The sequence below is a fragment of the Procambarus clarkii genome, chromosome 1 (assembly GCF_040958095.1).
Source record: "Procambarus clarkii isolate CNS0578487 chromosome 1, FALCON_Pclarkii_2.0, whole genome shotgun sequence".
In the NCBI taxonomy this organism is placed as follows: Eukaryota; Metazoa; Arthropoda; class Malacostraca; order Decapoda; family Cambaridae; genus Procambarus; species Procambarus clarkii.
The window spans coordinates 48,883,750-48,898,700 of record NC_091150.1 but is presented as its reverse complement, the minus strand read 5'-3'; the positions used below and the strand labels follow the sequence as shown (position 1 = coordinate 48,898,700).

The 14,951-nt window shown below is 46.7% G+C and overlaps 2 protein-coding genes across 8 annotated transcripts in view; one reads left to right on the top strand and one right to left on the bottom strand.

Moving 5' to 3' along the window:
• The window catches only part of LOC123752290 (hexosaminidase D-like), a 373,939-nt gene that overhangs the window by 131,312 nt on the left and 227,676 nt on the right, over positions 1-14,951 (bottom strand). The window lies entirely within an intron of this gene.
• LOC138363304 (uncharacterized) overlaps positions 1-14,951 on the top strand; it is a 60,151-nt gene that overhangs the window by 6,411 nt on the left and 38,789 nt on the right. Inside the window, exon 2 of the mRNA XM_069322323.1 lies at positions 12,642-12,869. Within this exon, the coding sequence (XP_069178424.1) occupies positions 12,642-12,869 (228 nt within the window). The remainder of the gene's footprint in view (positions 1-12,641; positions 12,870-14,951) is intronic.

The following is a 14,951-nucleotide window of genomic DNA, read 5'->3' as shown; positions in this document are numbered from 1 at the left end:
GCATGTGTATATGTTCTTGTGTCCTCCATGAACAGTGTTAGTGATCTGTTGGACTACATGTAGTGTGGTGGTAGTGACCAGACTACATGTAGTGTGGTGGTAGTGACCAGACTACATGTAGTGTGGTGGTAGTGATCAGACTACACGTAGTGTGGTGGTGGTAGTGACCAGACTACATGTAGTGTGGTGGTAGTGATCAGTCACTGCAGAAAGGGGTAGAAGAACAATTACAGTGACAAATTACAATACTAAGCAACACGTAAACACTGCCACCTGCCATAATTAACCACGGAAGGTGATTGGTCAATAAATCACTGAACTATGCTTAACACATCTCTCACTCTGTCCAGGGAGGACAGAAGAAAATGTATATATGCTGGTTAGCATTGTAAATGTGTGGCCACGTCTGTGGTAGAAAATAATAATAATAATAATAATAATAATAATAATAATAATAATAATAATAAAGTGTGTGTATGTCGAGGTAGAGAAAGGGGGAGAGGGAGGGAGGGAGGGAGGGGAGGAAAAGAAAGAAAGAAAGAGAGAAAGAGAGCGCAGAGAGAGCGTAGAGAGAGAGAGCGCAGAGAGAGAGAGCGCAGAGAGAGAGAGCGCAGAGAGAGAGAGCGCAGAGAGAGAGAGCGCAGAGAGAGCGCAGAGAGAGCGCAGAGAGAGAGAGAGCGCAGAGAGAGAGCGCAGAGAGAGAGAGCGCAGAGAGAGAGAGAGAGCGCAGAGAGAGAGAGAGCGCAGAGAGAGAGAGAGCGCAGAGAGAGAGAGAGCGCAGAGAGAGAGAGAGCGCAGAGAGAGAGAGAGCGCAGAGAGAGAGAGAGCGCAGAGAGAGAGAGAGCGCAGAGAGAGAGAGAGCGCAGAGAGAGAGAGAGCGCAGAGAGAGAGAGAGCGCAGAGAGAGAGAGAGCGCAGAGAGAGAGAGCGCAGAGAGAGAGAGAGCGCAGAGAGAGAGAGAGAGAGCGCAGAGAGAGAGAGAGAGAGCGCAGAGAGAGAGAGAGAGAGCGCAGAGAGAGAGAGAGAGCGCAGAGAGAGAGAGAGAGCGCAGAGAGAGAGAGAGCGCAGAGAGAGAGAGAGCGCAGAGAGAGAGAGAGTGCAGAGAGAGAGAGAGTGCAGAGAGAGAGCGCAGAGAGAGAGAGTGCAGAGAGAGAGAGAGAGTGCAGAGAGAGAGAGAGCGCAGAGAGCGCAGAGAGAGAGCGCGCGCAGAGAGAGCGCGCAGAGAGAGAGAGAGCGCAGAGAGAGAGAGAGAGCGCAGAGAGAGAGCGCAGAGAGAGAGAGAGTGCAGAGAGAGAGTGCAGAGAGAGAGAGAGCGCAGAGAGAGAGAGCGCAGAGAGAGAGAGAGCGCAGAGAGAGAGAGCGCAGAGAGAGAGAGAGAGCGCAGAGAGAGAGAGAGCGCAGAGAGAGAGAGAGTGCAGAGAGAGAGAGAGCGCAGAGAGAGAGAGAGCGCAGAGAGAGAGAGAGCGCAGAGAGAGAGGCTCCCGGAGAGAGCGCAGAGAGAGAGAGAGAGAGAGCAGAGAGAGAGAGAGCGCAGAGAGAGAGCGCAGAGAGAGAGAGAGAGCGCAGAGAGAGAGAGAGAGCGCAGAGAGAGAGAGAGCGCAGAGAGAGAGAGAGAGCGCAGAGAGAGAGAGAGAGCGCAGAGAGAGAGAGAGCGCAGAGAGAGAGAGAGCGCAGAGAGAGAGAGAGAGAGCGCAGAGAGAGAGCGCGCGCAGAGAGAGAGAGCGCAGAGAGAGAGAGAGCGCAGAGAGAGAGAGAGCGCAGAGAGAGAGAGAGAGCGCAGAGAGAGAGAGAGCGCAGAGAGAGAGAGAGAGCGCAGAGAGAGAGAGAGAGCGCAGAGAGAGAGAGAGAGCGCAGAGAGAGAGAGAGCGCAGAGAGAGAGAGAGCGCAGAGAGAGAGAGAGCGCAGAGAGAGAGAGAGCGCAGAGAGAGAGAGAGCGCAGAGAGAGAGAGAGCGCAGAGAGAGAGAGCGCAGAGAGAGAGAGAGAGCGCAGAGAGAGAGAGAGAGCGCAGAGAGAGAGAGAGAGCGCAGAGAGAGAGAGAGAGCGCAGAGAGAGAGAGCGCGCAGAGAGAGAGAGCGCGCAGAGAGAGAGAGCGCGCAGAGAGAGAGAGCGCGCAGAGAGAGAGCGCGCAGAGAGAGAGCGCGCAGAGAGAGAGAGAATGAATGAATGAATTATACGAGAGTAAGAGAGTGAGAGTGAGTGTCAGTAACACATGTGAGGGTGACAGTGGTATGACCAACACAACTCCTCCCATCTGCACTACACCCTAACACTCCCTCTCCCCCCCCTCCCCAGCATGTGCCGGGAACATGCGAGGTCAGCACACTTGGTGACCCTCTGGCCGCCCCCAGACACTCTCCCTCCTCACGCAATGTTCACCTTTCTCCCACCCTGGCCACTCACCTAGTGCTGCTCACCTAGTGCTGCTCACCTAGTGCTGCTCACCTAGTGCTGCTCACCTACTGCTGCTCACCTCTTGCTGCTTGCAGGGGTTCTGCCTCGGCTCTCTGGTCCCGCTTCTCAACTGTCAATCAACTGGTGTACAGGTTCCTGAGCCTACTGGGCTCTATCATATCTACATTTGAAACTGTGTATGGAGTCAGCCTCCACCACATCACTGCCTAATGCATTCCACCTGTTAACTACTCTGACACTGTAAAGGTTCTTTCTAACGTCCCTGTGGCTCATTTGGGTACTCAGTTTCCACCTGTGTCCCCTTGTTCGCGAATCACCCGTGTTAAACATTTATCTTTATCGACTGTCAATTCCTTTGAGAATTTTATAGGTAGTGATCATGTCTCCCCTTACTCTCGTCTTCCATTGTCTCGAGCTTTAGTTTCAGTACTCTTTCCTCGTGGATCATAGCTCTCACCTCAGGGACTAGACATACGTGCGCGCGCGAGCGTGTTTCATCTGTTTGCCGAACTGGCAACTGACTTGTTGGACCAAGTTATCACAAGTCGAGCCTAGTCTCAGACCGGGCTCTGGGAATAGAAAACCTCCCGAAACCCTCTCCAGGTATACTCCAGGTTTAAACACCACCAGTTCCTCTGTAAAGGTGGATACAAGTATATGTGAGTGTACCCATCTACACTACCACGTGCGGATACTCACCTGTATTATGAACCAAGTTAGCTTCATCCACTTCTTCATTTACTCATTTTATTCAATTATATTTTTATAATTACTTACACTAATGAAGTTCTTTCCAACATCTCTGATTCAATTGTCTCTTTAGTGTATATTTATGTCTCATTTTTTCTTATTTTAAACATGGGTTCTTTCTCTACTTCGTGACTTCCTATATGAGGACCGATATGATAATTCAAAATGTCTTTTAGAAGCCGACAGAAACAGAATAGAAGAGAAGAGATGGGAACAGACAAACACAGTAGGAGAGGGGAGGGGAAACTAAACAAGACTTATCCTTATCCTCCAAATCCTTATCAAGTACACGCAGCATACTACACTCCCCCATTACCACAGAAACTACCACAACCAACAGCCGTATTACTACCAAAACTGGAGGAACCATTACCGAGACTACAAGACACCCTGGAGCATGGTGGGAAGAGAGAAGAGATCTCCGGGAGCCTGCCAGAGGCCCCCACACAGTATGGAATCTTGAGGTTATCTTGAGGTTATCTTGAGATGATTTCGGGGCTTTTTAGTGTCCCCGCGGCCCGGTCCTAGACCAGGCCTCCACCCCCAGGAAGCAGCCCGTGACAGCTGACTAACACCCAGGTACCTATTTTACTGTTAGGTAACAGGGGCATAGGGTGAAAGAAACTCTGCCCATTGTTTCTCGCCGGCGCCTGGGATCGAACCCAGGACCACAGGATCACAAGTCCAGCGTGCTGTCCGCTCGGCCGACCGATTGACCGGAAGGTGTGTTATATCTGCCAACATACATGGCAAAGTCTAAATCGAGAAAGAAAGTTACGTCCATAAATGCTCTCCTAATAGAGTCGAATTCAATATTTGGGATATTCACAGAAACCTATAAGGGAGACTACAAGGAGAGTGACATCTGGATCGCAAAATATAAATGATATAGAAGTGATAGAATGACTGGAAGAGTAGGTTTGTATAATGAGGAAGAACTTGTATGAGCAGAGTTTTTTGAAACTCTACAAATAGCGTGGTAGAAGTACTTGGAATCAAAGTTAAGAACATAAACCTCGCTATCATTCTAATGTGCAACCTGCCAGATGCAAGGGTTGACGAATTCACAGGGCATATAAATAAAGTTCACAATTGCTAATATACAAAAGCCAGAGCCAAATATTATCTTCCATAGGGACTTTAATCTCCTCGGCTTAAAATTAAAATTAGGAAATAATAACAATATAGAATATTACAATACATGTAATCAACCCGGAAATAACCAACCACAATTGCTATACCAATGATGATACTCTTGAAGACGCTAGTGCTCTCTAGAGTGGAGTACTGCTGCACAATGACAGCCCCTTTCAAAGCTGGAGAAGTTGCTGACCTGGAGAGCATGCAGTGATCCTTTACTGCTAGAATCCACTCAGTAAAACATCTAAACTATTGGGACCGACTAAAGAGCCTAAATCTGTATTCTCTTGAGCGCAGGCGGGAGAGATACATAATAATTTACACACGGAAAACAGTAGAGGGGCTGGTCCCAAACCTGCACACAGAAATAACCTCACATGAGACCAGAAGGCATGGCAGGATGTGCAGAATACCCCCGTTGAAGAGCAGAGGTGCAACAGGTACTCTGAGAGAGAACTCTATCAACATCAGAGGTCCGAGACTGTTCAACACGCTTCCACTACACATAAGGGACATAACTGACCGACCCCTCACAGTGTTCAAGAGAGAACTCGATAAGCACATCCAAAAGGATACCTGATCAACCAGGCTGTGACTCATACGTCAGGCTGCGAGCAGCCGCGTCCAACAGCCTAGTTGACCAGTCCAGCAAAGAGGCTTGGTCGAGACCGGGTCGCGGGGTCGCTAAGCCACGAAAATACCTCAAGGTAACCACAGTTTAAGAACTAATTAGATTTTGTGATTTTTTTTCGCTCAACCAGCAGATAGCAGAAGGAGGGAATTATCAGGATAAAGCGCCAAGCCATTACGACTATATACTAACTAAATTATTATCGATGTTCTTCACGAGCAATGAAGAAATAATCAGGGATATTACAACCACAGATAATACACTCGGACCACAAACTCATAGAAGTTCAAATCAACAAAGACACTTATGACATCCAGAAAGATTAACCAACGGGAAGGATGTTCAACAAATTCAATTTCAACAACAAAAGGATCGATTCGGAATCAGTAGCCATCAAGAGAGCCAACATCCAACTGGATTATTATATTAAGTTCCAAAACTGTCACGGAAGGAACGGAACACTTGACTTCTGAAGTGAACAAAGTCTGCCTGAAACACGTTCCTCTACGCAACATGAACAGAACAGACAGACAGACAGACTTAGGGAACGCAGACGACATTACAGAAGGATAATAATAAATGAAATGGTTAAACAGACAATACTTTCACAACAAAGAAAATAAAATTTAAACTGAGAAACAGAGAAATTTCAGACGAGCAGAGCAGACATATAAATAAAAATAATAATAATTGATCACATAAAAAGCTGCCTCGTATGGGCCAATAGGCCTTCTGCAGTTACCTTCGTTCTTATGTTCTTATCGTTTGTAACGATACAAAAATCATTAGGAAAATTATCTCTTGCTGAAAAACTAGAAGCCTGTGTATATGAAATCTTCGACGGGGCAGCTGAAAATAACATAATGTTTAATAATACTTTCCATATACTTAGATATGGGAAAATAAAGAATTTCAAGAAAGCACTGAGTAGAAAACAATCAGATCTCCTCAAAGGAAGAAAAAAAAAGACATGCAAAGTATCCTATGATAATGATCTAAGACTACCTGGCGTAGTCTGAACATAATCCAACATACCGCCAGCCAGAACAAATGACACAGTGGATTATGAGACACATCAAATCCTGGGATTCCACCACGACAATGATCTTACTAATTAAATCCCTTATGCTTATGAAATAGAGGCAATACAGAGAACATACACGGAACGCTTAGACACTATAAGGCATCTAAACCACTGGCACTGTCTCAGAGCTCTCATAATGTACTCTCTCTTTGACAGGAGAGGAGTATCACGTAAGACAGTGGAAGACACTGGAAGACGTAAGACAGTGGAAGACACTGGAAGACGTAAGACAGTGGAAGACACTGGAAGACGTAAGACAGTGGAAGACACTGGAAGACGTAAGACAGTGGAAGACACTGGAAGATACAGGCTCCTTATATAAACAGCACAATAGCAACATACTATCTTGAGGTTATCTTGAGATGATTTCGGGGCTTTAGTGTCCCCGCGGCCCGGTCCTCGACCAGGCCTCCACCCCCAGGAAGCAGCCCATGACAGCTGACTAACACCCAGGTACCTGTTTTACTGCTAGGTAACAGGGGGCATAGGGTGAAAGAAACTCTGCCCATTGTTTCTCGCCGGCGCCCGGGATCGAACCCAGGATCAAAAGTCCAGTGTGCTGTCCGCTCGGCCGACCGGCTCCATACTAGAGGGAATGATTGGGTAGAAAGTGCAGAATAAGCCCAGTGAAAAGAAAAGGTGGCATAGGCACACTCAGAGAACACTGAACATCAGAGGTCCCCTGCTCCTCCCAACAGCACCACTCCTGTGCCAGTTAGGTCCACTACGGGCTCACCATAGCTCGTGCTACTTGCCCCGCTCCTGTGCCAGGTAAATTACGGGCTCACCATAGCCGTGCTACTTGGAACTTGTTCCGAGTAGCTTAATCTATAACAACAACAACAATCCTCCCAACACCCGCAAGAAATATTGCCCGAACATAAGTGGTTTTGCTGAAAAACTTAATACATTCCTGTAGGAAGTGCCGGATCAGCCGGATTGTAGTGGACACGTGGGCCCGCTGCAAGCAACAGCCTCTTGAACATATCACAAGCCTGTTTTGGGGAGCAGAACAACTCTCGAGATCCACTTCAGGTATACTCCAGGTGGCAGCGGTAGATCCACCACCACAAGGTACCCCACAAGGCTATGGTGGTCTCCTCTTCGTAAACAAACCCAACCTAATCGAATCCAACCAATTACAACCAAACGAAATTAAGAGATAAAATACGGCTGTATATATATGGTGTATACGAGGTTTGTGACGTCATGATGACGTCATAATGGCAGTACAGGTTTTAGACCGGACTGGAGGCGCTCCAACGGCCGCCCCGGGAACCACAGCCACCACCACCACCCGGAAGTGCCAAGTAAAGGTCATCTGGGCATTAACAATTACCTTCCGAGCCGTGTTGACCTGTGATGGGGGGGGGGGGGGGAGGGAAGCAGTAGGTGAAGAGGGGGGGCGGGCAAAACACGGGGTCCTATATATTTCCATTATATATTTCCATTATATATATATATATATATATATATATATATATATATATATATATATATATATATATATATATATATATACCTAGACTATACCATTGAGTATCCCTGGAGTTTACTTGGGATGGATGTTTAGTATACATGGAGGGGTGTTTGGGAGTTCTACACCTGGTTGATACCTGGTTGATGGGGTTCTGGGAGTTGTTCTACTCCCCAAGCCCGGCCCGAGGCCAGGCTTGACTTGTGAGAGTTTGGTCCACTAGGCTTGGAGCGGCCCGCAGGCCCACATACCCACCACAGCCCGGTTGGTCCGGCACTCCTTGGAGGAATAAATCTAGTTTCCTCTTGAAGATGTCCACGGTTGTTCCGGCAATATTTCATATGCTTGCTGGGAGGACGTTGAACAGCCGAGGACCTCTGATGTTCATACAGTGTTCTCTGATTGTGCCTATGGCACCTCTGCTCTTCACTGGTTCTATTCTGCATTTTCTTCCATATCGTTCACTCCAGTACGTTGTTATTTTACTGTGTAGATTTGGTACTTGGCCCTACAGTATCTTCCAGGTGTATATTATTTGATATCTCTGTCGTCTTCTTTCTAGTGAGTACATTTGGAGGGCTTTGAGACGATCCCAATATTTTAGGTGCTTTATTGCGTCTATGCGTGCCGTATATGTTCTCTGTATTCCCTCTATTTCAGCAATCTCTCCTGCTCTGAAGGGGGAAGTGAGTACTGAGCAGTACTCAAGACGGGACAACACAAGTGACTTGAAGAGTACAACCATTGTGATGGGATCCCTGGATTTGAAAGTTCTCGTAATCCATCCTATCATTTTTCTGGCTGTCGCAATATTTGCTTGGTTATGCTTCCTAAACGTTAGGTCGTCAGACATTATTATTCCCAAATCCTTTACATGCTGTTTTCCTACTATGGGTACATTTGATAGTGTTTTGTACTCTGTACTCTGTATTATGTTTAAGGTCCTCATTTTTACCGTACCTGAGTACCTGGAATTTATCACTATTAAACATCATGTTATCATGTTATCTACAAGCTTGATTTAGAAGACTTGCTTGAGGCGGCCCGCAGGCCCCAGGTCTCCACACGTAACTCCAACGTTGGTTTATAGTGGGACCCATGTGAGGGGGGGGGGTATGTACTCACCTAGTTGTGCTTGCTGGGTTGAGCTCTGGCTCTTTGGTCCCGCCTCTCAACTGTCAATCAACTGGTGTGATTGGGGGTACTTGTGTGAAGAGTCGTCTTGGGAGTGTTTGTGGGAAGCGGGTTCCAGCTCCTGGCTCTTAATTCTTGTGTTCGCTCACTCTCACTCAGTGTGTGAGTGAGTGAGCATTTACTAGTTGTATCTACAGTAACGAGTTATTAACTCTTGGACCCCTCCTTTCTAACCAATTTATTTTTCCTCTATTATTTCAACTACATATATTTCTCTCAACACACACACACACACACACACACACACACACACACACACACACACACACACACACACACACACACACACACACTGTTTTGTGTGTGTGGATCTATACTGTTTCTGATATATGAAAATGATCTCCCAGATGGAATTGACTCGTTCCTCTCAATATTTGCTGATGATGCAAAAATTATGAGGATTAAAGCAGAGGAAAATAGTAGGAGGCTACAAGATAACCTAGACAAGCTGAAAGAATGGTCCAACAAATGGCTACTAAAGTTCAACCCAAGTAAATATAACGTACTGAACCTAGGGGGGGGGAGGAAATAGGAGGCCAGACTAGGGGGGGGGGGGGAAATAGGAGGCCAGACACAGGACACAGAATGGGAGACAAAGTCCTTCACGAAACGAACAGAGAGAAAGATCTAGGAGTTGTTATCACACCAAACCTGTCTCCTGAAGCCCACATCAAAAGAATAACATCAGCGGCATATGCGAGGCTGGCTAACATCAGAACTGCCTTCAGAAACCTGTGTAAGGAATTATTCAGAACCTTGTATACCGCATATGTAAGGCCAATCCTGGAGTATGCGGCCCCAGCATGGAGCCCGTACCTTGTCAAGCATAAGACGAAGTTGGAAAAAGTTCAGAGGTATGCCACTAGGCTAGTCTCAGAACTAAGAGGCATGAGTTATGAAGAAAGACTGCGTGAACTGAACCTCACGTTGCCGGAAACCAGAAGAGCCCGGGGAGACATGACCACCACATACAAAATTCTCAGGGGAATTAACAGGGTACCCAAGGATGGATTATTTAACAAGGGTAGTGCACGCACAAGGGGACACAAGTGGAAGCTGAGTACCCAAATGAGCCACAGACACATTTGAAAGAACTTTTTCAGTGTCAGAGTAGTTAGTAAATAGAATGCATTAGGCAGTGATGTGGTGGAGGCTGACTCCATACAGTTTCAAATGTAGATATGATGGAGCTTGAGGAGCTCAGGAATCTGTACACCAGTTGATTGACAGTTGAGAGGCGGGACCAAAAAGCCACAGCTCAACCCCCGCAAGCACAACGAGGTAAGTACACACACAGGAAGCAGCCCTTAGCAGCTGTCTAACTTCCAGGTACCTATTTACTGCTAGGTGAACAGGAACATCAGGGTGAAAGAAAGTCTGCCCATTTGTTACCGTCTGCGCCGGGGAACGAATCCGGGCCCCTAGGACTACGACTCCAGGGCGTTGACCACTCAGCCGCCCACCCCCCTCCCCACCACCGTGTGAGTGTGTGTCACTTTCTCTTTCCCTCCCTTCCTCATTGCGTAACAAGTCAACCACCCGCCACAGTTACCAGCCAACCCACACTTCCCCACCACAACCAGTTCAGCAGAAACAGTTTAGTGGGTCAACAAGTTCAAAGTAATACCGACCGTTACTCAACCCCTCCTTGTTGAGTTGTTACTCCCCCCCCCCCCCCTGACTCCTCGCCCTCCCCTGCTTGATGCTGCTTGAACGTGACTTGCTTGATGGGGTTCTGGGAGTTCTTCTACTCCCCAAGCCCGGCCCGAGGCCAGGTTTGACTTGTGAGAGTTTGGTCCACCAGGCTGTTGCTTGGAGCGGCCCGCAGGCCCACATACCCACCACAGCCCGGTTCGCCCGACACTTCTTGAAGAAAACTATCCAGTTTTATCTTGAAGATGTCCACGGTTGTTCCAGCAGTATTTTTCATAGTTGCTGGGAGGACGTTGAACAACCGCGGACCTCTGATGTTAATACAGTGTTCTCTGATTGTGCCTATGGCACCTCTGCTCTTCACTGGTTCTATTCTGTATTTTCCTCCATGTCGTTCACTCCAGTACGTTGTTATTTTATCTGCTTGATAGGGGTTCTGGGAGTTCTTCTACTCCCAAAGCCCGGCCCGAGGTCAGACTCATTTTACTGTGCAGAGTTGGGACCTGGCCCTCCAGTACTTTCCATGTGTATTTTATTTCATATCTCCCTCGTCTCCTTTCTAGCGAGGAGCGCTTTGAGACGATCCTAATAATTTAGGTGCTTTATCGCGTCTATGTGTGCCATATATGTTCTCTGTACTCTCTCTGTACTATATGAGTGCCATATACGTTATTTATTTAAGCAATCTTTCCTGGTCTGAAGGGGGAAGTGAGTACTGAGCAGTACTCAAAACGGGACAACACAAGTGATTTGAAGAGTACAACCATTGTGATGGGGTCCCTGGATTTGAAAGTTCTCGTAATCCATCCTACCATTTTTCTGGCTGACGCAATATTTGCTTGGTTATGCTCCTTAAACGTTAGGTCGTCAGACATCTTTATTCCCAAATCCTTTCATGCTCTTTTCCTACTATGGACAGATTTAATTGTGTTTTGTACCCTGTATTATGTGTAAGGCTCTCATTTTTACCGTATCTAAGTGCCTGGAATTTATCACTGTTAAACATGATATTATTGTCTGCTGCCCAGTCGAAAACTTTATTAAGATCTGAGTGTAGGTTTTCAATGTCTTCAAGAGAAGTAATTTTTACGCTGATTTTTTTTTTGTCATCTGCAAAGGATGACACGAAGTTGTGACTTGTATTTGAGTCTATATCTGATATGAGAATAAGGAAAATCAGTGGTGCAAGGACTGTACCTTGAGGTACAGAGTTTTTAACTGCGCTTGGACTCGATTTTACATGGTTGACTGTTACTCTGTGTTCTGTTCGATAGAAAACTAAGTATCCAGCGTCCTACTTTACCAGTTATCTCCATTAACCTCATTTTGTGTGCTATCACTCCATGGATACATTTATTGAATGCCTTTGCGAAGTCCGTGTATACCACATCTGCATTCTGTTTTTCATCTAATGCCTCAGTGACTTTGTCGTAGTCATCAAGTAGCTGTGAGAGGCACGATCTTCCCGCTCGAAATCCATGATGGGCCTGGGTTGTGGAGGTCATTGGTTTCCATGAAACTAGTGACCTGACTCCTAATAACTCTTTCAAATACTTTTATTGTGGGACGTTACTGCAACTGGTCTATAATTCTTTGCCAATGCTTTTGCTCCCTCCCCTGTGTAGAGGGGCTATGTCTGCTGCTTTCAGCGCATCTGGTATTTTCCCTGTGTCCAAGCTCTTCCTCCACACTATACTGAGTGCCTGTGCTACTGGCACCTTGCATTTCTTTATAAAAAATGAATCCCGTGCTTCTGAACCCGGGGCTGAGTGCATGGGCATGTGACTCGTACTCACCCTGACTCGTGCAAGTCCATGCGAGGCAGCGACAGTTTACCCCCCCCCCCCCCCCACACACACACATTTGTGTAACTTACGCCTGAAACAGTCAAGATACGTGCATGTGTTATACCAAGTGACAACATGTTAGGCAAACTAGTTTATCTGTTAACGATTTCCAGAGTTGTTCTGTTCCCGCAGCCAGGCCAGCCTTTCCTGGTGATTGCCTGGTCTGTGTTCGAGGGTCCCAAGATCCACATAACTATGCAGTGTTATCAAACCAATATTTTCGTGGACTTTTCTATTAAATCTAATTTCTAAAATTGTCTAATTTCTAAAATTGTCTAATTTCTAAAATTGTCTAATTTCTAAAATTGTCTAATTTCTAAAATTGTCTAATTTCTAAAATTGTCTAATTTCTAAAATTGTCTAATTTCTAAAATTGTCTAATTTAAAAACAAAAGTTGACGAGGAAGTGTTCTTGTTTGATTAATTAAATTGATTATCAATTTAATTATCCAGACATTTGGTTTAAATTGTTTGAGGAGTCGTGGCGTGAGGCGTCGTGGCGTGAGGAGTCGTGGCGTGAGGAGTCGTGGCGTGAGGCGTCGTGGCGTGAGGCGTCGTGGCGTGAGGCGTCGTGGCGTGAGGCGTCGTGGCGTGAGGCGTCGTGGCGTGAGGCGTCGTGGCGTGAGGCGTCGTGGCGTGAGGCGTTGTGGCGTGAGGCGTCGTGGCGTGAGGCGTCGTGGCGTGAGGCGTTGTGGCGTCCAGGAATGTTTCCAGGATAATAACCTCATCAAGACCACACCAGTCTACATGAAAATAATTTTTATCTACAGGGTTACAAAAACTGAGATGGACCACACTGCTCATAAAGTCTGGCCTCCTGGTCGCCAGAACACTCCGGCCCGCGCCCTCTCACCCACCCACCCGCCTTCTCACCCACCTACCTACCCGCCCTGTCACATGCTCGCCAGCCCGAACGTTTGCCCACCTGTGCCCACTCTCCCCACCTGTGCCGGGGAGAGTGGGCAGGGAGAGCGAGCAGCTGCGGCAACAGGAGTCGCCAGCAACATGCACCTCACATTGACTGTTGCCGCCGGAGGCTGCTAGCGTATTGTGCACCCCATACTACTCCTGTGAGCCGTAGCGGAAAAAGGATTACAGAGGGCACAAAAGGTCTTTATCAGACCTCAACGGAGATTATTACATTAACAAATAACATCTATCCTGAACACCTTATATTATAATGTCAGCTAGTTACAGAGAATGTTCCATTTAAATCGCTATGTATTTACGGTTACTCATTGTATATTAATAGTGGGTCTTATCGATAATACATAATTGTTTGAGCTATAATATTATAGGCATAGGGGGAGCTGCGGTTTGTTATTATAAGTCTTCACGATGCACTACTTGCTTTTTGGCCTCATATGTCGTCTATCTACCGGAAGTGAAACATGGATACAATGCAAGGATTTCAAGTATGTTATCCTTAGTAATAAGATGGTTTGTCATTTCATACAACGTGAGTATAGATTTACCTCTAAATGGCTCAACTGTATTACAGTCCAAGATATAATGCTCTAGAGTGTGTCTATAGACACACTAGAGTCCTCTAGAGTGTGTGTGTAGAGTGACGTCTCTGTCCACACACTTTACACTCCCGCACACGAGGCTGCTCCCCTCCTTATAATGGCAGACCAGGCAAGCACGGCCGGCTGCATGCCACGCTCCTCAAAAATATATAATTACTACCAGTATCAAAATGAATAATAGTGGGAAATCGCCTTGAACGCCTTTCGAAATCTAAATATATATTTCGAAATATAAATCGCCTTTATATTTCCAGCCTTTCAAACAAGATAAATAATAAAACCAAGAGAAACTGGAGCAGCATCTAGAGGAGTCCATCAGTGTGAGGGAGGGTAGGGGATAGAGTGAGGGAGGGAGAAGGGCAGGGGATAGAGGGAAGGAGAGAGGGAGATGCCACTGTTCACCCAGCTGTCAATAGGTCCCTGGGAACTTAGACAACAGTTGCGGGTTCCATCCTGGGGATGAGAGCTCCCCTCCACTTGTGTGTTCATGTTAATGACTTATATTGTCTGAGGTCTGGACACAACTCGTGAAGAAGTTGTCCCGATCTTCCCCCTTTCACGCTGTTTATTGGGGCGCTAAACATGTCCTCATACTGCTTTTTTGGGGGCGGGATTTCATTGATTTCTTTCTCGTTCTCTGTGTATGTTCTATTCACCTCGGCTGTGTGGGGTCTCGAACCCTGGACTTTAGGTGTGTGAGGCCGACGCTTATCTGTGTATGAACCTTCACTTTTAAGAATTGGTCCAATACTGGTGGAGGTTTTTGATTTCGATATCACGTGTGGGGAAAAAATATTTGGACTTTTCTTTATATCTTTCTGTTCCAATGTTTTTTTTTTTTCCTTCTGTTCCAATTTTCTTTCTTCTGTTCCAATCTATTCCAGTGTTCTTGTAATGATCTGGTGCTCAGATCATGGTTCTCCCTTTCTCCCCTTCTCTCCCCTGCCCTCTCCCCTTGCCGTCATTCGTCTCCCCCCCCTCCCTGGTCATCTCTCCTATTTGTCACAGTCCGACCCGCTGGTCACTCCCCCCCCCCCCCTTTTTTTTTGGCAGTTCCTGCCATATACTGCTTGAGTCAAATTACCCCTTAGGCAGGTGTTCAAGTCACTTGTTCCCCCCCCCCCATCCCTATTTCCCTCCAATCGTTGTCTCCCAATCCCTTGTCCAATCCGTTTCCCCTCTCCCTCCCGTCCATTTAGTACCAGTGACGAATTCAGAAATAGTACCTCTGGGT